At 50.0% G+C, this 22,072-nt stretch overlaps 2 protein-coding genes across 3 annotated transcripts in view; one reads left to right on the top strand and one right to left on the bottom strand.

Annotated features, from left to right (window-relative positions):
* The window catches only part of LOC146050533 (uncharacterized), a 77,202-nt gene that overhangs the window by 8,646 nt on the left and 46,484 nt on the right, over positions 1 to 22,072 (top strand). Inside the window, exon 2 of one of the 2 annotated variants that reach the window (XM_083167583.1) lies at positions 3,366 to 3,478. The exons of the other annotated variant lie outside the window; for it this stretch is intronic. The gene's annotated coding sequence lies outside the window, so the exon portion shown is untranslated. Of the gene's footprint in view, positions 1 to 3,365; positions 3,479 to 22,072 lie in introns of those variants that run through there. 2 annotated transcript variants of the gene reach the window in all.
* LOC146050532 (gonadotropin-releasing hormone II receptor-like) lies at positions 522 to 21,290 on the bottom strand. The gene is made up of 4 exons (XM_083167582.1): positions 20,917 to 21,290; positions 6,638 to 7,675; positions 5,320 to 5,524; positions 522 to 2,612 (listed from the first exon to the last, which is right to left on the bottom strand). The coding sequence occupies exons 2-4, from the start codon at positions 7,181 to 7,183 to the stop codon at positions 2,119 to 2,121; spliced, it is 1,245 nt and encodes a 414-aa protein (XP_083023708.1). The 5' UTR covers positions 7,184 to 7,675; positions 20,917 to 21,290; the 3' UTR covers positions 522 to 2,118.

Below are 22,072 nucleotides of genomic sequence, written 5' to 3'. Positions count from 1 at the left end.
AATATCTGATGGGGGAATATCCGTGACTTGGTTATTTGTCCTGACTGAACTGTTCGTTTGGTGATTCTGGCTTAAGCTTGTTATTATACTCTGGTTATTATACTGGATACATTTTTGACTGCAAGTTTGATTTTTCCCAAATCTCCTCTTTCTTCATGACAATTACTTCACAGAAAGAGTAGTGGATAAGTGGAATAGTCTCCCATCAGAGGTGGTAGAGGCCAATACAATGTAAACATGCTTGGGATAGGCATAGTGATATCCTTACACAGAAAAAAGGATCAAATATGGTTTGAGGTAACGTTTAATAAAGGGGCAGACTAGATGGGCCAAGTGGTTCTTATCTGCCGTCACGTTCTATGTTTCTGTGTCCCAGCAGCAGGTAATTAGGCCTGGGGCGCTGAGTGTTTAGAGCTGCATTTGGGAATAGCAGGGGATGAGCCAGCGGCTTACTGGAATACACACGGCTCAGCAGCGGGCGGGAGGGGCTGTTCTCTCCTCGGGTGCTGGGGGGGGGGGGGGTCACTGTGTGCTCAAGGTCGACGCTGTCTGTGTTGTGTTCTGCTAATGGGAAGCTAGCTCAGTATTTTCTGTGGCGTCTCCTAGTTAATTCCCCAAACACTGAGAGCCTGAGTCTGTAATGTCAAGCACAAATTAATCTGTGCCCCTGGGTAGCACAATGCTGCACTGCAGGTGGGGCAGATGCAACCTGTTCAGAGAGGTACGTTTGGTAGAAGCTGGCTGATGTGTATATACAGAGGGTGTACACTGGCGACATGTCTAAATGGCGTTGCTCACAGACCTATATCGGCTGTGTAGATATATCGTCGCATCGCGCTGTGTGTACCGTACACTTCCTGCAGAGACCGCTGGGGACATGTAAGCATCTAACAAGGTATGACATCGGAACAGCAACTGGTTAATGTGATAACGATTATCAATCGTCCGATAAGTCGATGGATTCGCCATTCTAGTGTGTACCCTACGCTCAGTTTGGATGTGGGATGTCCGACTGAAATCTGAATAGCAGTGTAAGAATAAAGCTGTTTAACGTGTGAGGGCTGCATTCAAAAGCAGCCAGTATTTACCTTGCACAGAAACAATCTAATATTTGTATGTTAGCATGTTGTGTCCCAGAAACAGTTACTTGCTTCTGGATCCACTTTGTGCACGCTGAGCGGAATACTGTGGTAGTCTCCCCCACAAAAAGACTATATGCCATAAGAAGCAGTGGTTATTATCCCAAAGGTATTACAGGTATGTGGTTTGCAGAATGCCCAGGCCACTCCTGTACGTCGTGAGCGGCCACCAGATCCGTCTATTTGGCCATTACATGGTTCTGTCCTGCTGGGGGTCTATTTGTGAGGTTTGAGTGGACACCATCGTTGAGGCTTATGCAGATAAACAAATACACAGAAGATTGACTCCGATGTTGCAGAACAATCTGTACTAAAGACTTTTACTGAACATTTACTGAAAAATACAAGTGAATATAGTAGAGATGTGCAGGCTCGGATCTACTCTGATTTCTATGCAGGATCTTATTGGCTATTAACTGTCAACATCTGTCATGTGATTTGGGATAGCCAATAAGATCCTGCTTTGAAATCAGAGTAGATCAGAGCCGGCACATCTCTAGAATATAGGCCCATAACACTCTGCTTGTAGGGATCTCCCAGTGGTTCCACCACTGGACTTCGTGCCGGTTTTGCCACCAGATGTTTGGTTGAAGCTAGGGATGGACATCAACCAATGATAGTGTCTTAGCGATCCATGACCGATGGTAAGTTGGCATACATTGGTAACGGATCATTTTTCCGTTCTGTGCATGTGCAGAACTCATCGATGATGGGGGTAAAAATCATCATACATGGTAGAACCATCTATGGCCACCAAAACTGGAAACCATATATTTGAAATGAAATGTGATAGGTCATCTTGTATGAGGACTAAGGCATATTGTGACATCACAAGGGGATTGTGTGCAATGCAGCGATGGGTGGTGCTCCTGCCCGGTCACCTCTGTGTGCGTTTGGAATATCTACCGGCAGTGGGATCGGCAAGCCTTCCATCGGTGCCCTGCAGCGACCGCAAACCCTGACCAACCGCGATGGGACCTCACATGAAACTCTCTGCAACTTTCCTCTTGCGATGGTCGCATTTCCCTGAATGGAGGCCAACCCCGGTGACTTCGAGGTCAAGTTTGCAGGAGCCTCTGGAAATCCCGTTGGACCTCTTCAAGGACACCGCAGCGGTGGAGGTCCGGAAGGAGCCGGTGCCCAAAGAAGTCGCGTCGCTGTCTTTTCCCTGGGCATTGCAACGGCATACCCGTCTGACCTCCCGACTGAAGTGGATGGTGAAGAGGCCGTAGATGATGGGATCCAGGCATGTGTTGAAAAGGCCAAAAAGGAAGAGTATGTGGCTCAGCGAGGGCGGGACCTTTTGCCGGGTCAGCATCTCTGGGGAGAACCAGTACCAGATTCCTAGGAGGTAGTATGGTGTCCAGCACACGATGAACGTCAACACGATCACTAAAGACATCTTGAAAGTTCTCATCCGTGCTCGCGGAATGTTGTTGTAGGAGCGTCGGAGGTTTATTTCTGTAGAAGAACCTGGGAAGAAGAGCACAGAATGAAGACGGACATCTGTGGAATCTAGCGCAATATCGCTACAGAACACTAAACTGATCTTTCCTTTGGCCGGAGAGTCTCTAATGAGTCCCTTAAATGGCAGCTAAGTCCAAAGTCTATCATGTAATGCAAAGGCTGTACTGCACTTACGCTGGGTACACGCTATACGGTTACTCCATGAGCAATTATCCCTAACGATATCGCTCAAATTATCAAGCATCTTAAACTCTGAACATTGGGGGTTATTCAGATCTGATCGCTGGAGGGTAGGAAACTGTTTTATTTTTCCTAATGATTCTAAAAATATGGCCCCCACAAGCCCTTTGGCACCTGCAGTCTGTAGCCATATTAGAAGGGAGGTGGTTGTCTTAACTGGGCAGGCACAATGGGCGTTATTCTAGAGGCAAAATCCTTCTCAAATGGACAAAACCATGTGCACTGCAGGTGGGGCAGATGTAACATGTGCAGAGATAATTAGATTTGGGTGAGTTATTTTGTTTCTGTGCAGGGTAAATACTGGCTGCATTATTTTTACACTGCAATATACTGTAGATCTCACTTTGAAGAAAAACCCACCCAAATCTAGTTCGCTCTGCACATGTTACATCTGCCCCACCTGCAGTGCACATGGCTTTGTCCATTTGAGAAGGAATTTAAGAGTGAACAAGAATTAGGCCCAATGTGAGTTAGTCTTCTATGGCATGCTCTGCACTAATATACTGCGTGTAATGTCAGCTTCCACCACAGGGACAATGATGTCACAGCAGCTCAACAAACTGCAATATCTGGTTTTTTTTACCTCTACAAGACCGTAGTAAGCGATCAGATTGTTTAATCCACTGGGCTGGTAAGTAAAAACTTTATATTTTACCTTTAATGACCCCTAAAATATATATATTTTTCCAGATTGTGGTATAGTTATATAGACCGACAAAGGTTAAAGGGTACTTGTTTCCTAGCACGGCCACAATCTTCTTGGTCGTGTGCCTTAACTTTAAGGCACACGATGCCCACGATGGACCCGATTTTCTTTCAAATCAGGTCCATTTTACCGGCAAATGGAAAATCGGGTCCATCGCGTCGGTCGTGTGCCTTTAATAAGGCACACGACGCGACCGACGCGATGGACCCGATTCTCCATAGGCTTCAATGTTAAAAATATTTTAACATTGAAGCCTATGGAGAAATCGCGTCCATCGGGTCCATCGCGTCGGTTAACTTTAAGGCACATGACGCGACGCGATGGACCCGATTTCTCCATAGGCTTCAATGTTAAAATATTTTTAACATTGAAATCGCGTCGGTCGTGTCGGTCTTGTGCCATTATAATGGTACAAGATAAGATGGACTTGATTAAGTCCATCTTCACATAGTAATCAATGGGAAAGGGGCCAATATGGGCCATTTCTCATTGTATATGGCCCCGTCATGCCCCCACATTTTAAACGCCAAACGCGAGGGGCGGCGGTTCGCGTCCTCCGACCTTTTCATACCCCTACTATCCACGTCGGCGTGGAGTTGAGAATAGAATAGTGTGGCGAGCGCACGCCCGAAGCGTGGCGAGCGCACGCGTATAACTTCACAGGTATACGCGTCCCCTCGCGGGGCTCGCTGCGCTCGCCACGCTTCGGGCTCGGTGGCTCGCTGCGCTCGCCACACTATTCTATTCTCAACTCCACGCCGACGTGGATAGTGGGGGTATGAAAAGGTCGGAGGACGCGCACCGCCGCCCCTCGCGGGCTCGCTGCGCTCGCCACGCTTCGGGTTGGCGTCTATCGTGAGGTGGGGTGTACGCCGTGACATTTGGGGGGGTTGGGAATATTTTACATTGAATCCAATGTAAAATCGGGTCCCAGGGACCCCATTTACATTTCATTAAAAAAAAAAAATCGGGTCCAAAATCGGTCGGTCGCGTCGATCGCATCGCATGCGACCAAATCGCATGCGATGCGATCGACCCGATTTTTCCGACACGACCACCCCGATGTAAATCGGTGTGGCCATGCTAGGAAACAAGTACCGGTTAAAGTCTAGAACTGTCCCAAACAGATATAAGCACAGACTGGGCCCCTGAGAGCCCATTCTGCGATTTATAGATCTCCGCTTCTGAACTTTTCATTGTCATATACGGTGATAGAATTTTGAAGTTTTACTGTAACCTAAGAACATGTGTAACCCCGGCAATGCCCAGGAGCCTTGACAGCAGCCTCAGGGGGGAGGTGTATCCAACCATCTACAGAGAAAAAGGGGAGTGGCTGCTTGTGACAACTAATCAGACCCTAGCTGTCTAGAATGTGGTTGCCGTGGGCAACAACTCCACGTCTCCCCTTTATATGGCATAATAAATTAATTTGATAAATTAAGTTCCTTTATTGAGTCTGCCGATGGAGCTGCGCACGGGCTAAGAAATCGGCATGCATGCAGTGACGCACACCTAGTGGACCACACTCCCAGAGGGTTACGGTCAAAATACTATGTCAACAGTGATAGAAGGTCGACACTTGGATAGTAGAGTGTGAACCAAATCAGTCTAAATAAAAAAAAAACCATGGAAAACTTGTGTCGACTATATCAGTCTTAAGCTTGTGTCAATCTGTCATCGCCAATCTAAGGTACGTTGTCCATTCTTAGGTGTCAACCCAGTCACTGTCGACCGATAGTGGTCGTCCTAGACCTTGTTGACACTCACCGCAGGCCTTCTTCATCTTGCGGGAGATCTCGATGAGGATGCAGGTGTAGCAGAAGAGCATGATGAGGAGAGGCAGCAGGAAGAGGAAGCAGAAGGTGAACATGTTGTACAGGGTCTCCTGCCAGTGCTCCTGGAAGCTGCCCACCGTGGCGCACTGGACAAAGTGCACCGGCTGCGATCTGCTCACCGCGTGGAACACAAAGAGCTGCGGAGGGGAGGACAGTCAGGGTTTAGGTGGAACTGGGATACAGGTGGTCGATCGTCAATAGGTTGACAACATATGGTCGACATAGGAATACTTATGGTTGGCAATGGTCGACACATAAAAAGGTTGACATTAATTTTTCACGCTTTTGGACTTTTTTATTCTTTATCATCCACGCTGACTCCGATTGGGAGCGGTAAAGTGCAGCGGAAGTGGAGCGAGGAACCTGGGGAGCTAAGCGAGCCATGTGAGGGTACGCGCTAAACTATTTGGGGTCCACATGCTCCGGTGTCGTTATGGATATAAGCAAACTGAATAACTCATGTTACCTTTTTTATGTGTTGACCTATTTTCAGTGGACCACACCCATCGCAATTACAGGAACCAATTCTTTTTTACTAATATATTGCACAAAGGAATGACTGGGCAGCTCAGTACCGCCTCAGACCTTGAGCAGCCTACCTGTGGGGCAACCAGCAGAACCTACATGTGGGGCAACCAGCAGAACCTAGCTGTGGGGCGGCCAGCAGAACCTACCTGTGGGGCTGCCAGCAGAATCTACCTGTGGGGCTGCCAGCAGTACCTAACCTGTGGGGGTGCCAGCAGAACCTACCTGTGGGGCGGCCAGGAGAACCTACTTGTGGGGCTGCCAGCAGAATCTACATGTGGGGCGGCCAGCAGAACCTACCTGTGGGGGTGCCAGCAGAACCTACCTGTGGGGCGGCCAGGAGAACCTACTTGTGGGGCGGCCAGGAGAACCTACTTGTGGGGCTGCCAGCAGTACCTACCTGTGGGGGTGCCAGCAGAACCTGCCTGTGGGGGTGCCAGCAGAACCTGCCTGTGGGGGTGCCAGCAGAACCTACTTGTGGGGCTGTGAGCAGAATCTACATGAAGGGTAGTCATCAGAACCTACCTGTGGGGCTGCGAGCAGAATCTACATGAAGGGTAGTCATCAGAACCTACCTGTGGGGCTGCGAGCAGAATCTACATGAAGGGTAGTCATCAGAACCTACCTGTGGGGCTGCGAGCAGAATCTACATGAAGGGTAGTCATCAGAACCTACCTGTGGGGCTGCGAGCAGAATCTACATGAAGGGTAGTCATCAGAACCTACCTGTGGGGCTGCCAGCAGAAGGCTCAGAGTCCAGGCCACGGACAGCATAAACTTGTTCTTCTTCTTTGCATCTCCTATCCCCAGTGGGTTTAGGATGGCGGAGTGGCGGTCAAGGCTAATCACCACGGTGACAAAGGCAGAAGAGTACATGGCCACCAGCTTGAGGAACATCAGGATCCGGCAGGCCACGTCACCAGCGTACCACTGGATGGTGACATTCCATACCGCGTCCAGCGGCATCACCACAAAAGTGATGAGCAGGTCTGCCATCACTAGGTTGATGATGAGGATGCGGATATGTGACTTCTTCCTGTATTTGTGAGTGATCGTCCACAATGTGACCAAGTTGAAGCAGGCGGAGGAGATGAAGAGGACGCAGGTGATGGCCACCCGCAGCTTTGCGGCCGTTGAGAAGGTGGGCAGCACAAAGTGGTCTTCATTGACCTGAGTTATGTTAGGTCCGTACGGTTTTTCCGGGTCATTGGCATGGACGCAGCTGAGGTTTAGGTTTCTGAATACGCAGAGTCCTTGGTCACTCATGTTCATCTTGGTTTCCTCGGATGGGACCTTACCAATGACCAAATGTGTACATCCAGCTCATCGGGGGGTAGAAGCATTGTGAGTGGCAGCTCCACACCATAGTCTGATGCCGAGGTCTCCTCGCTGAGAGGACTTAGAGCGCAGTGTGATGCTGGACCTTGGCAGAGGACGTCCACCATGATGATAAGATATACATTTTCTGTCCTTACTGACTGGCATGCACAAGGATCATCTCTACAACATAACAGACTACGCTATTTGTCGCCACTCAGCACCTGTCAGCTCCGATCCTGTAGTCCTGGTGTGTTTGTCATCTCCTCAGGCAGGTCGGGCAGTCTCCCAGGCTCCATCCTATCTCTTATCTTGGACATTATTTCCAATTATTCGGTGTAATGTCCCGTTATAGACAGGATGTGCATTGCCTGCACCACCATCTGCTCTTGGATCACATCTATTCCCGGTGGATGCCTCCGTTTCTGCAGATCGCACGGTGCAAAGCTGGAAAAGAAACAAATGTTATCACATACTGGGCTTTGGGCAGGACCCCGACTCGCCCCAGCAGGGGATCAGTATCGGGGATCTTTGCTAACCAGGGCAGGTTGGGGCTTGTGAGGAACAGTATGTACAGCCGTGTTCCCCAACCTCTGTCCACATGGCACACGTCAGCCGATGGTACGACTGATGGTATGATACATCGCTCCGCCTGTACACAGTGCACAATGCGGTGGATGATGGGGCATTGTATATTTTCCCATCGACTAAAGCGGTGGTCACCAAACTGCCGCTTGCGAGCTACCAGTAGCTCACGGCAGTGATGTGGGTGGCTCGACCACTGCAGCCCGCCTGCCTGCCCGTTCCGCCCTCCCTCCATTGCCCGCCTCTGCTGCCCGCTTCCGGTACTTATGTATTATCTGGACTCCCATGTTAAATGCACCCCATTTTTTCATACCCCCACTATCCAACTAGGCATGGAGTTGATTTTATATAGTGTGGCGAGCGCAGCGAGCCACCGTGCCCGAAGCGTGGCGAGCGCAGCGAGGGGACGCGGTCTCATAAGAAAAACGGGAGCCCAGATATTACATAAGTACCCCGCTTCCCTTCTAAGTTATGAGGTGAGAGTTCATTGTGCTGCTGCTACTGGCACAGTGGGGGCGTGTCTGGTGCACAGTGGGGGCGTGTCTGGTGCACAGTGGGGGCGTGTCTGGTGCACAGTGGGGCGTGTCTGGTGCACAGTGGGGGCGTGTCTGGTGCACAGTGGGGCGTGTCTGGTGCACAGTGAGGGCGTGTCTGGTGCACAGTGGGGGCGTGTCTGGTGCACAGTGGGGGCGTGTCTGGTGCACAGTGGGGCGTGTCTGGTGCACAGTGAGGGCGTGTCTGGTGCACAGTGGGGGCGTGTCTGGTGCACAGTGGGGGCGTGTCTGGTGCACAGTGGGGGCGTGTCTGGTGCACAGTGAGGGCGTGTCTGGTGCACAGTGAGGGCGTGTCTGGTGCACAGTGAGGGCGTGTCTGGTGCACAGTGAGGGCGTGTCTGGTGCACAGTGGGGGCGTGTCTGGTGCACAGTGAGGGCGTGTCTGGTGCACAGTGGGGGCGTGTCTGGTGCACAGTGGGGGCGTGTCTGGTGCACAGTGGGGGCGTGTCTGGTGCACAGTGGGGGCGTGTCTGGTGCACAGTGGGGGCGTGTCTGGTGCACAGTGAGGGCGTGTCTGGTGCACAGTGGGGGCGTGTCTGGTGCACAGTGCGGGCGTGTCTGGTGCACAGTGCGGGCGTGTCTGGTGCACAGTGGGGGCGTGTCTGGTGCACAGTGGGGGCGTGTCTGGTGCACAGTGAGGGCGTGTCTGGTGCACAGTGGGGACGTGTCTGGTGCACAGTGGGGACGTGTCTGGTGCACAGGAAGGGCGTGTCTGGAGCACCGCAGGGGCGTGTCTGGTGCACCGCGGGGGCATACTTGGCACCGTGGGGGCATATCTGGCACCGTGGGAACATATGAGTTCTGGCACTATTGAGGACATGTGTGTCTGGCACTTTTGGGGGCATTTGTGTATCTGGCACTGCACTATTGGGGGCATTTGTGTGTCTGGCACTGCACTATTGGGGGGCATATGTGTGTCTGGCACTTTTGGGGGCATATGTGTGTCTGGCACGGCACTATTGGGGGGCATATGTGTGTCTGGCACTTTTGGGGGCATATGTGTGTCTGGCACGGCACTATTGGGGGGCATATGTGTGTCTGGCACGGCACTATTGGGGGCGTATGTGTGTCTGGCACTGCACTATTGGGGGCGTATGTGTATCTGGCACTGCACTATTGGGGGCGTATGTGTAACTGGCACTGCACTATTGGGGGCATTTGTGTATCTGGCACTGCACTATTGGGGGCATATGTGTAACTGGCACTGCACTATTGGGGGCATATGTGTATCTGGCACTGCACTATTGGGGGCATTTGTGTATCTGGCACTACACTTTTGGCGGCATATGTGTAACTGGCACTGCACTATTGGGGGCATTTGTGTATCTGGCACTGCACTTTTGAGGGCGTGTGTGTCTGGCTCTGCACTATTGGGGGCATTTGTGTATCTGGCACTGCACTTTTGGGGGCATGTGTGTGTCTGGCTCTGCACTATTGGGGGCATGTGTGTGTCTGGCACTGCACTATTGGGGGCATGTGTGTGTCTGGCACTGCACTATTGTGGGGGCACACCCCCATTTTCATTGGTGGCACCCCATGTTGCTTTTTTTTGCCACAGTACAGGCAGAGTATTTATTTAGAATGGCACCACAATCGGGCAGGCATTGTTTATCTGGCACTGCTGGGGGGCATTGTGTTTATGGCATCCCTGCGGGTATTGGGGGCATTGTGTAACTGGCACTGCTGGGGGGCATTGTGTTTATGGCATCACTGCGGGTATTGGGAGCATTGTGTAACTGGCACTGCTGGTGGCATGGTATATATGGCACCGTGTCTATTCAGAGAGGCTGGGAGCATGGCCAGCAGCTCTCAGAGCGCTGGCCATGCCCCCATAGTGGATCAAATGGGGGATGTGGCCTCGCAGGAGTACCACGATACTATGTCATGACGCCTAATTTCGGATGTCCCTTCTCCTTTGCCTCCAGTGTTGGGAGGTATGTTTGCAGCATATTGGACATGCTAAGAAAAACACATGGTGCAGATGCACACTACATATTATTAATCAATAATAGAGGCTCTTGGTATATTAATTGGCCAAGAAATATTTGCCCACCAACCAGCTTCACGGTGGCAACCGTGAAGCTGGTTGGTGGGCAAATATTTCTTGGCCAATTAATATACCAAGAGCCTCTATTATTGATTAATAATATGGAGTGTGCATCTGCACCATGTGTTTTTCTTTGCAGAACTACAAGTCCCAGCATGATAGCACCTCATGTATCTTGGGTGTGCATCCTAAGAACCCCCCCCCCCCCCCCCCATATTTGACATTGCAGTGTGTGGCATATTGTGTCTGGGGCATTGCGGTATGTGGCATAATGTGTCAGGGGCATTACAGTGTGTGGCATAATGTGTAAAGGGCATTTTTCAATTGGTATGCAAATTTTATTTATTTATTTATTGTAGCTCTTCAGGCGGTTTATTTTGTCTTGAGTAGCTCACGCCCTGAAAAGGGTTGGAGACCACTGGTCTAAAGTGTTACAGCCTAGAGTAACAGCCCAGCCAGCGGCAGACAGTTAGGGGAGTGGCCATGCAAGAAGGTTGGTTGACTGGGGTCGTGGCTCCACAACCGCATCATCATCATCATGACTCCGCCCCCACCAGACAATGCTGAAAACCAGGCACAGCATAGTGGGTGGGGCTACGATGACAAATCACATCATCAGGTCCCGCTGGGACTGCCTTATTGTACTGTGTTGTGGGCGGCCGAAGGGGTGTGTGGGGGGGACCCCAGGAAAATAGAGGACTCCCAGCAGCGTTACTGCCATTCCAGGAGGGTAGCACATAGGAGAGTGTGATCCAGGCTTATGTACAGATGCTTCCATCTAAGTAACTGATTACGTCGCACAGCTTAGATCTGGCTATCCTTAACACCTGGATTGTTTACTGTGGCTTCCGGATACCTGTCCTAGAGCAAGGGTGGCCCTCCAGCCGCTGAGACACTACAGATCCCAGCATGCCCTGCCGCGCTTAGGAACCCGGCAGCCAGCATTTACCCTGCAGATACCATGGGGGAAATTACTAAAACGTCTAATTAATGTGGGATGTTGCTAGGGGCAACCAATCAGAATCTACTGATTCAGCGTATGTGTGCCCCTTGTAGCGCATGTGCCCCATGTAGCGTATGTGTGCCCCATGTAGCGTATGTGTGCCCCATGCAGCGTATGTGTGCCCCATGCAGCGTATGTGTGCCCCATGCAGCGTATGTGTGCCCCATGCAGCGTATGTGTGCCCCATGTAGCGTATGTGTGCCCCATGCAGCGTATGTGTGCCCCATGTAGCGTATGTGTGCCTCATGTAGCGTTTGTGTGCCCCATGTAGCGTATGTGAGCCCCATGTAGCGTATGTGTGTCCCATGCAGTGTATGTGTGCCCCATGTAGCGTATGTTTGCCCCATGTAGCGTATGTGTGCCCCATGCAGTGTATGTGTGCCTCTTGCTAATATACATGTAGCTCCCCATGTAACGCTGATAACACACGTGTATGGGTGCACAGGGACTCACCAGTCATACTGCCCATGTGCATGTAATGCTGCTATACACCCGTGTATGGGCACTCAGGGACTCACCAGTCATACTGCCCATGTACATGTAATGCTGCTATACACACGTGTATGGATGCTCAGGGACTCACCAGTCATACTGCCCATGTACATGTAATGCTGCTATACACACGTGTATGGGCGCTCAGGGACTCACCAGTCATACTGCCCATGTGCATGTAATGCTACTATACACACGTGTATGGGCGCTGAGGGACTCGCCAGTCATACTGCCCATGTGCATGTAATGCTGCTATACACACGTGTATGGGCGCTCAGGGACTCACCAGTCATACTGCCCATGTGCATGTAATGCTGCTATACACACGTGTATGGGCGCTCAGGGACTCACCAGTCATACTGCCCATGTGCATGTAATGCTGCTATACACACGTGTATGGGCGCTCAGGGACTCGCCAGTCATACTGCCCATGTGCATGTAATGCCGCTATACACACGTGTATGGGCGCTGAGGGACTCGCCAGTCATACTGCCCATGTGCATGTAATGCTGCTATACACACGTGTATGGGCGCTCAGGGACTCACCAGTCATACTGCCCATGTGCATGTAATGCTGCTATACACACGTGTATGGGCGCTCAGGGACTCACCAGTCATACTGCCCATGTGCATGTAATGCTACTATACACACGTGTATGGGCGCTGAGGGACTCGCCAGTCATACTGCCCATGTGCATGTAATGCTGCTATACACACGTGTATGGGCGCTCAGGGACTCACCAGTCATACTGCCCATGTGCATGTAATGCTGCTATACACACGTGTATGGGCGCTCAGGGACTCACCAGTCATACTGCCCATGTGCATGTAATGCTGCTATACACACGTGTATGGGCGCTCAGGGACTCGCCAGTCATACTGCCCATGTGCATGTAATGCCGCTATACACACGTGTATGGGCGCTCAGGGACTCACCAGTCATACTGCCCATGTACATGTAATGCTGCTATACACACGTGTATGGGCGCTCAGGGACTCACCAGTCATACTGCCCATGTGTATGTAATGCCGCTATACACACGTGTATGGGCGCTCAGGGACTCATCAGTCATACCGCCCATGTGCATGTAATGCTGCTATACACAGGTGTACGGGCGCTCAGGGACTCGCCAGTCATACTGCCCATGTGCATGTAATGCTGCTATACACACGTGTATGGGCGCTCAGGGACTCACCAGTCATACATGTGCATGTAATGCTGTTATACACACGTGTATGGGCACTCAGGGACTCGCCAGTCATACTGCCCATGTGCATGTAATGCTGCTATACACACGTGTATGGGCGCTCAGGGACTCACCAGTCATACATGTGCATGTAATGCTGTTATACACACGTGTATGGGCACTCAGGGACTCACCAGTCATACTGCCCATGTGCATGTAATGCTGCTATACACAGGTGTACGGGCGCTCAGGGACTCGCCAGTCATACTGACCATGTGCATGTAATGCTGCTATACACACATGTATGGACGCTCAGGGACTCATCAGTCATACCGCCCATGTGCATGTAATGCTGCTATACACAGGTGTACGGGCGCTCAGGGACTCGCCAGTCATACCGCCCATGTGCATGTAATGCTGCTATACACACGTGTATGGGCGCTCAGGGACTCATCAGTCATACCGCCCATGTACATGTAATGCTGCTATCCACACGTGTATAGACGCTCAGGGACTCATCAGTCATACTGCCCATGTGCATGTAATGCTGCTATACACACGTGTATGGGCGCTCAGGGACTCATCAGTCATACTGCCCATGTGCATGTAATGCTTCTAACACACGTGTATAGACGCTCAGGGACTCATCAGTCATACTGCCCATGTGCATGTAATGCTGCTATACACACGTGTATGGGCGCACAGGGACTCACCAGTCATACTGCCCATGTGCATGTAATGCTGTTATATACGTGTATGGGCGCTCAGGGACTCACCAGTCATACTGCCCATGTGCATGTAATGCTGCTATACACACGTGTATGGGCGCTCAGGGACTCACCAGTCATACTGCCCATGTGCATGTAATGCTGTTATATACACACGTGTATGGGCGCTCAGGGACTCCCCAGTCATACTGCCCATGTGCATGTAATGCTGTTATATACGTGTATGGGCGCTCAGGGACTCACCAGTCATACTGCCCATGTGCATGTAATGCTGCTATACACACGTGTATGGGCGCTCAGGGACTCACCAGTCATACTGCCCATGTGCATGTAATGCTGCTATACACACGTGTATGGGCGCTCAGGGACTCACCAGTCATACTGCCCATGTGCATGTAATGCTACTATACACACGTGTATGGGCGCTGAGGGACTCGCCAGTCATACTGCCCATGTGCATGTAATGCTGCTATACACACGTGTATGGGCGCTCAGGGACTCACCAGTCATACTGCCCATGTGCATGTAATGCTGCTATACACACGTGTATGGGCGCTCAGGGACTCACCAGTCATACTGCCCATGTGCATGTAATGCTGCTATACACACGTGTATGGGCGCTCAGGGACTCGCCAGTCATACTGCCCATGTGCATGTAATGCCGCTATACACACGTGTATGGGCGCTCAGGGACTCACCAGTCATACTGCCCATGTACATGTAATGCTGCTATACACACGTGTATGGGCGCTCAGGGACTCACCAGTCATACTGCCCATGTGTATGTAATGCCGCTATACACACGTGTATGGGCGCTCAGGGACTCATCAGTCATACCGCCCATGTGCATGTAATGCTGCTATACACAGGTGTACGGGCGCTCAGGGACTCGCCAGTCATACTGCCCATGTGCATGTAATGCTGCTATACACACGTGTATGGGCGCTCAGGGACTCACCAGTCATACATGTGCATGTAATGCTGTTATACACACGTGTATGGGCACTCAGGGACTCGCCAGTCATACTGCCCATGTGCATGTAATGCTGCTATACACACGTGTATGGGCGCTCAGGGACTCACCAGTCATACATGTGCATGTAATGCTGTTATACACACGTGTATGGGCACTCAGGGACTCACCAGTCATACTGCCCATGTGCATGTAATGCTGCTATACACAGGTGTACGGGCGCTCAGGGACTCGCCAGTCATACTGACCATGTGCATGTAATGCTGCTATACACACATGTATGGACGCTCAGGGACTCATCAGTCATACCGCCCATGTGCATGTAATGCTGCTATACACAGGTGTACGGGCGCTCAGGGACTCGCCAGTCATACCGCCCATGTGCATGTAATGCTGCTATACACACGTGTATGGGCGCTCAGGGACTCATCAGTCATACCGCCCATGTACATGTAATGCTGCTATCCACACGTGTATAGACGCTCAGGGACTCATCAGTCATACTGCCCATGTGCATGTAATGCTGCTATACACACGTGTATGGGCGCTCAGGGACTCATCAGTCATACTGCCCATGTGCATGTAATGCTTCTAACACACGTGTATAGACGCTCAGGGACTCATCAGTCATACTGCCCATGTGCATGTAATGCTGCTATACACACGTGTATGGGCGCTGAGGGACTCGCCAGTCATACTGCCCATGTGCATGTAATGCTGCTATACACACGTGTATGGGTCCTCAGGGACTCTCCAGTCATACTGCCCATGTGCATGTAATGCTACTATACACACGTGTATGGGTCCTCAGGGACTTGCCAGTCATACTGCCCATGTGCATGTAATGCTGTTATATACGTGTATGGGCACTCAGGGACTCTCCAGTCATACTGCTCATGTGCATGTAATGCTACTATACACACGTGTATGGGTCCTCAGGGACTCTCCAGTCATACTGCCCATGTGCATGTAATGCTAATATACACACGTGTATGGGCGCACAGGGACTCACCAGTCATACTGCCCATGTGCATGTAATGCTGTTATATACACATGTATGGGCGCTCAGGGACTCACCAGTCATACTGCTCATGTGCATGTAATGCTGCTATACACACGTGTATGGGCGCTCAGGGACTCACCAGTCATACTGTCCATGTGCATGTAACGCTGCTATACACACGTGTATGGGCGCTCAGGGACTCACCAGTCATACTGCCCATGTGCATGTAATGCTGCTATACACACATGTATGGGCGCTCAGGGACTCACCAGTCATACTGCCCATGTGCATGTAATGCTGTTATATACGTGTATGGGCGCTCAGGGACTCACCAGTCATACTGCCCATGTGCATGTAATGCTGCTATACACACGTGTATGGGCGCTCAGGGACTCACCAGTCATACTGCCCATGTGCATGTAATGCTGTTATATACGTGTATGGGCGCTCAGGGACTCACCAGTCATACTGCCCATGTGCATGTAATGCTGTTATATACGTGTATGGGCGCTCAGTGACTCACCAGTCATACTGCTCATGTGCATGTAATGCTGCTATACACACGTGTATGGGCGCTCAGGGACTCACCAGTCATACTGCCCATGTGCATGTAATGCTGTTATATACGTGTATGGGCGCTCAGGGACTCACCAGTCATACTGCCCATGTGCATGTAATGCTGCTATACACACGTGTATGGGCGCTCAGGGACTCACCAGTCATACTGCCCATGTGCATGTAATGCTACTATACACACGTGTATGGGTCCTCAGGGACTCTCCAGTCATACTGCCCATGTGCATGTAATGCTAATATACACACGTGTATGGGCGCACAGGAACTCACCAGTCATACTGCCCATGTGCATGTAATGCTGTTATATACGTGTATGGGCGCTCAGGGACTCACCAGTCATACTGCTCATGTGCATGTAATGCTGCTATACACACGTGTATGGGCGCTCAGGGACTCACCAGTCATACTGCCCATGTGCATGTAATGCTGTTATATACACATGTATGGGCGCTCAGGGACTCACCAGTCATACTGCTCATGTGCATGTAATTCTGCTATACACACGTGTATGGGCGCTCAGGGACTCACCAGTCATACTGTCCATGTGCATGTAACGCTGCTATACACACGTGTATGGGCGCTCAGGGACTCACCAGTCATACTGCCCATGTGCATGTAATGCTGCTATACACACATGTATGGGCGCTCAGGGACTCACCAGTCATACTGCCCATGTGCATGTAATGCTGTTATATACGTGTATGGGCGCTTTGGGACTCACCAGTCATACTGCCCATGTGCATGTAATGCTGCTATACACACGTGTATGGGCGCTCAGGGACTCACCAGTCATACTGCCCTTGTGCATGTAATGCTGTTATATACGTGTATGGGCGCTCAGGGACTCACCAGTCATACTGCCCATGTGCATGTAATGCTGTTATATACGTGTATGGGCGCTCAGGGACTCACCAGTCATACTGCCCATGTGCATGTAATGCTGCTATACACACGTGTATGGGCGCTCAGGGACTCACCAGTCATACTGTGCATGTAGGATCTAATGCCTGTGGCATGTGAAGGTTGACCAGTTGGCACTGTAGCACAATCCAGGGGTGCCATTCGGGGGGTGGGGCTTGTGTGTGATGTCGTTAAGCCACGCCCCCATGATGTAAAATGACCCGTTTTGCTGATCGCTGCCGAGGGGGAGGGGCTAAAATGATGTGATTCTGCCACTTTAGCCCCGCCCCCTCATCGGAGATCGGCCATTCCGGTTATTTAAATGCCGTGGTCAGGGGTGAGATAGCCGGGAACTGTGGGGGTAAGAGTGGGGGAAACCAGGAGGGTTGCCCACCTTTCCAGGAGGGGGATCCGGTTTTCGAGGGTAGGCACCCCTGGCACAATGTACATAATGTAATAGTTCCATCAGTAAGTTACATTGGCACAGCCATCTGGCAGTCACCTTAATAACCTAGGGATGACCATCGATGTTTAAAAACCATCGATGGTTTGTGACTGATGTCAAATCGTTTTGACATCAATGGGGGAGAACCAGATGGTTTTCCACCATCGATATCAGGCTTAACTGAATTGTTTCGTTTTTCTTTTTTCATCTAGGGGCCGGGACACGGAACATAGTTCCACCCCCGACACACGTGAAGCCCCGCCCCATTTCTTGATTGGCCCAGAGGCCAATCTTTCAAAGCAAATGGATGACCATCGATATGGAAAAACATTGATGGTCATCCATTTCATACTTATATACCATCGATGTTCAGTTGTACTTTCCCCATCGATGACAACCATCGATGGTAAAGGCAACGATGGCCATCCCTAGTGGGAACCTGCTGTAAACTAAACGACCTCCCAGAAATCCATGAGGGCAGCCATCCGCTCATTGGCGTAGCATGCTGGCGGCATTCGGCATTATCTGGTTATCGTTTCTCTATTGCATCCTAGAAAATAATAGACAGAATCTGATTGGTTGCTATGGGCAACATCATTTCTTTAAACTTGTAGAACCTTCAGCAGATACCCCCCTCCATTCCTCTTTAACCCTTATTACAGGAGGTTATATCCAGTCGGGGTAAATACGTTTTCCAGTAATGTGTATCTCTATCGCCACCTGTTGGCCGAAGGTGTCATTGCAGTACCTGCACTTTGTACTCTCCTTCCTCCGTCTCACCAAGAGGGGGCTCCAGACCACTACAAATTAGGGATGGGTAATCATATGATGTTTCATCTGTAACATAGGATTTATGGTTCCAATGTTCGATGTTTAACCCTGCAATGTTGAGGATCCAATGTTTCCTCAACATCGCTAGATTTCTCCACTAATGTTTTTCTCAATTTTTCAATGTTTTTTTCTTTTGTGTGTCACTGTGTGGTACTGTCACTGTGTGGTGCTGTCAGTGCTACGGGCAGCCAGCCCACTCCTTGTTTTATATCCATAGACAACTTAAAACACAGATACAAAACAGTAACACCCACTGTGGCTTTTATTTTAGATCTGATCGCTGTACAAATGTGTTTGGAAAATGGGCAAAACCATGTGCACTGCAGGTGGGGCAGATGTAACATGTGCAGAGAGAGTTAGATTTGGGTGAGTTATTTTGTTTCTGTGCAGGGTAAATACTGGCTGCATTATTTTTACACTGCAATTTAGATTTCAGTTTCAACACAACCTAACCAAATTTAACTCACTTTGCACATGTTACATCTGCCCCACCTGCAGTGCACATGGTTTTGCCCATTTTCCAAACAAATTTGTACTGCAATCAGATCTGAATAAGGCCTGTGTGTAGTGAATATACAGACTTCAGTTGAGAGAGGAGAAGAGAGAGAAAAAGATAAACTAAAGAGGAAGTGAGAATATTACTGGTCCTGTATAGTATACTCCTATATTGCAACAAATAAAGGCCAGTTTTTCTCAATGTACAGTATGTTCTATGTTGCATTGTATGGACAGTTTTTTGTTATTTTCTATGTTTAACTTAAGTTATTAGCCTGTTGCTACTGGTATAAATCAAGTAAAAAATGTTACTTCCTCATCTTTGTGGTCACCGCTTACACTATGGAACTTACATAGTATATACCGAGCCGCGAGGGTTATTTTCGGGGTCCACGCCACCCTCTATTACCTTTAGTAATGTTATAGCGAGCGAAGCAGAGCGAGCCACCGAGCCAGAAGCGTGGTGAGCAATCGTGAGGGGACAATCGCGATTCACGTAGCGGCTAACGTAACTGGTGTAAGCGGAGGCCGCAAAGACGAGGAAGTACCTTACAAATATTTAAAAATAGCAGATTGTGAGCTGCTGTGAGATGTAGCAGGCTGTGAGCTGCTGTGAGATGTAGCAGGCTGTGAGCTGCTGTGAGATGTAGCAGGCTGTGAGCTGCTGTGAGATGTAGCAGGCTGTGAGCTGCTGTGAGATGTAGCAGGCTGTGAGCTGCTGTGAGATGTAGCAGGCTGTGAGCTGCTGTGATTGCTGCAATAAAGATTTGCGGTTAATGCTTCATTTTTATAAGCCTCCAAGATAAACTTAATAGAAGGATTATTTATAATTTCATACCTTTATAAATTATTAGTGTATTATTTGCTTAAGTAGACCGTTTATTAAAATTAGATAGAAACATCGGTTAACATCGGTTTTAGAGTACCAATGTTTAGGTCTAAATGATGTTTTGTAGCCAATGTTGAAAAACATAATGTAACTGATGTTTTGTTTCGATGTCTCATCAGTACACAAATCCCCATAAAACCCCCCTTACACATCCAGGGGTATACTACAGGTTGAGTTCCATCGATGTTGTATTTCCAAGGCTAAAAATATCATTTTTTTGGTATGTTTCAGCCCCTGATTTGAGATCAATTATCATTGACTTAAGGCTTGGGCACATTGCAGGTTAGCAGGATGCAGTCCAGCAGGACATGTTTGTCAGGATGCACTTTATTGCATTTAGTAAGTAAACCTAAAGCCCCCCATACACGGTCCGTTTAACGGATCCGTTCTGTGCTGAAACAGCACACATCGTATCGGATCGCATCCCTTGTGCATGCAGTGTGCATGCACTGCGATCCGATCCGATGTTTACCTAGTACAAAAAGTATGTGCAGCACATACGCATCGCATAGTACAAAACGGAGCCAGCGAAACGGAGCGTGTATGGGCTCCTTAAGGTGCATGAAATCATACAGTAGGGCTACATAGTACCCGGGGGATCAGACAGCACGGTTACAGACCAGACCCCAACTGTTCAAGTACATAGATCAGCAGCGAGAGAGGGAGGGAGGGAGGGCCCTGCTCACAAGAGCTTGCATTCTAGAAGGGCTGTGCATGGACGCAGTGATGTAGAGGAGATATAGCAGAATGCAGATGTCTAGAGATGACCCGAACGCTGCTTCATCCAAACCCCCAAACCCTAACACACACACACACAGCATCCAATGCACAATGCAAGTTACTGCACCCACCCCTCTCCCAGCCAGCACAGCCCCGTCACCCTGACATCTATACAGCCACTTGGTGTGCACAGTGCGTCCCGTACCGGTGACATTCTCCATCACTCTGCAGCATAAAGATATCACAGCCAGATAACTTACCAGTCTGCAGCCGTGTGCTACCCCAGGCTGGCAGTGCCAGCAGCAGATCTCCCAGGGAGTCCCAGAGGGTGGTGGTGTCCTAGGCTGGGATGCTGCTGGTGGACATCTGCAGTCTGCCCATGATATAGAGGTCATTCATTCATTGCAGATCTGTGTTGCCCCTCCTTTCCCTCTCTCCCGTGTGAGCTGGATAGAGCCGTGTCTCCTCTGTGCTGCAGGTATGGGGGTAACTGACTCCCAGCATCTCCACCCTCACTGCCACCCTGCAGCAGCTACTCAGTGCTGCCACTTATACATTCACCAGTGCAGTGCAGCCCATCCTGTCTGTACCTAGCCTCTGCCACCTTACACAGAGATGCCCTGCACAGAGCTGGCAGCTATAGCTAGGTTCTGTTCCCTCTGTCTGTACTGCTCCGTGCTGCACGTTACCCGTCCTGCCCGGACCTTATTCTGAATCTCTACCCCCACCCGACAAGTATATAGTGATATATCCTGCAGATTATTGCATAACTGACCTCCCAAGTGATCTGCAGAACATCGCTCTGTCCCATCTACCCCCCTGACAGGTACATAGTGATATATCCTGCAGATTATTACATTACTGACCTCTCTAGTGACCTGCAGAACATCGCTCTGTCCGATCTACCCCCCTGACAGGTACATAGTGATATATCCTGCAGATTATTACATTACTGACCTCTCTAGTGACCTGCAGAACATCGCTCTGTCCCATCTACCCCCTGGCAGGTACATAGTGATATATCCTGCAGATTATTACATTACTGACCTCTCTAGTGACCTGCAGAACATTGCTCTGTCCCATCTACCCCCTGACAGGTACATAGTGATATATCCTGCAGATTATTACATTACTGACCTCTCTAGTGATCTGCAGAACATTGCTCGGTCCCATCTACCCCCTGACAGGCACGTAGTGATATATCCTGCAGATCATTAAATTACTGACCTCTCTAGTGACCTGCAGAACATCGCTCTGTCCAATCTACCCACTGACAGGTACATAGTGATATATCCTGCAGATTATTACATAACTGACCACTCTACTGACCTGCAGAACATCGCTCTGTCCCATCTACCCCCTGACAGGTACATAGTGATAGATCCTGCAGATTATTACATTACTGACCTGCAGAAC

This window comes from Crinia signifera, chromosome 12, assembly GCF_055691185.1.
Source record: "Crinia signifera chromosome 12, ASM5569118v1, whole genome shotgun sequence".
NCBI classification, from domain to species: Eukaryota; Metazoa; Chordata; class Amphibia; order Anura; family Myobatrachidae; genus Crinia; species Crinia signifera.
The sequence above is the reverse complement of the archived record's forward strand: the minus strand, read 5'-3'. Positions and strand labels throughout refer to the sequence as shown.

What these genes read in the sequence shown, in the direction of transcription:
- LOC146050532 (XM_083167582.1), bottom strand. Translation starts at nt 7,183, where the DNA reads ATGAACATGAGTGACCAAGGACTCTGCGTATTCAGAAACCTAAACCTC. An exon ending in TTCTGCTGGCAGCCCCACAG is followed by an intron (nt 5,525 to 6,637) that starts GTAGGTTCTGAT and finishes TCCCCTCCGCAG; the next exon opens with CTCTTTGTGTTCCACGCGGT. An exon ending in CAAGATGAAGAAGGCCTGCG is followed by an intron (nt 2,613 to 5,319) that starts GTGAGTGTCAAC and finishes TCTTCTTCCCAG; the next exon opens with GTTCTTCTACAGAAATAAAC.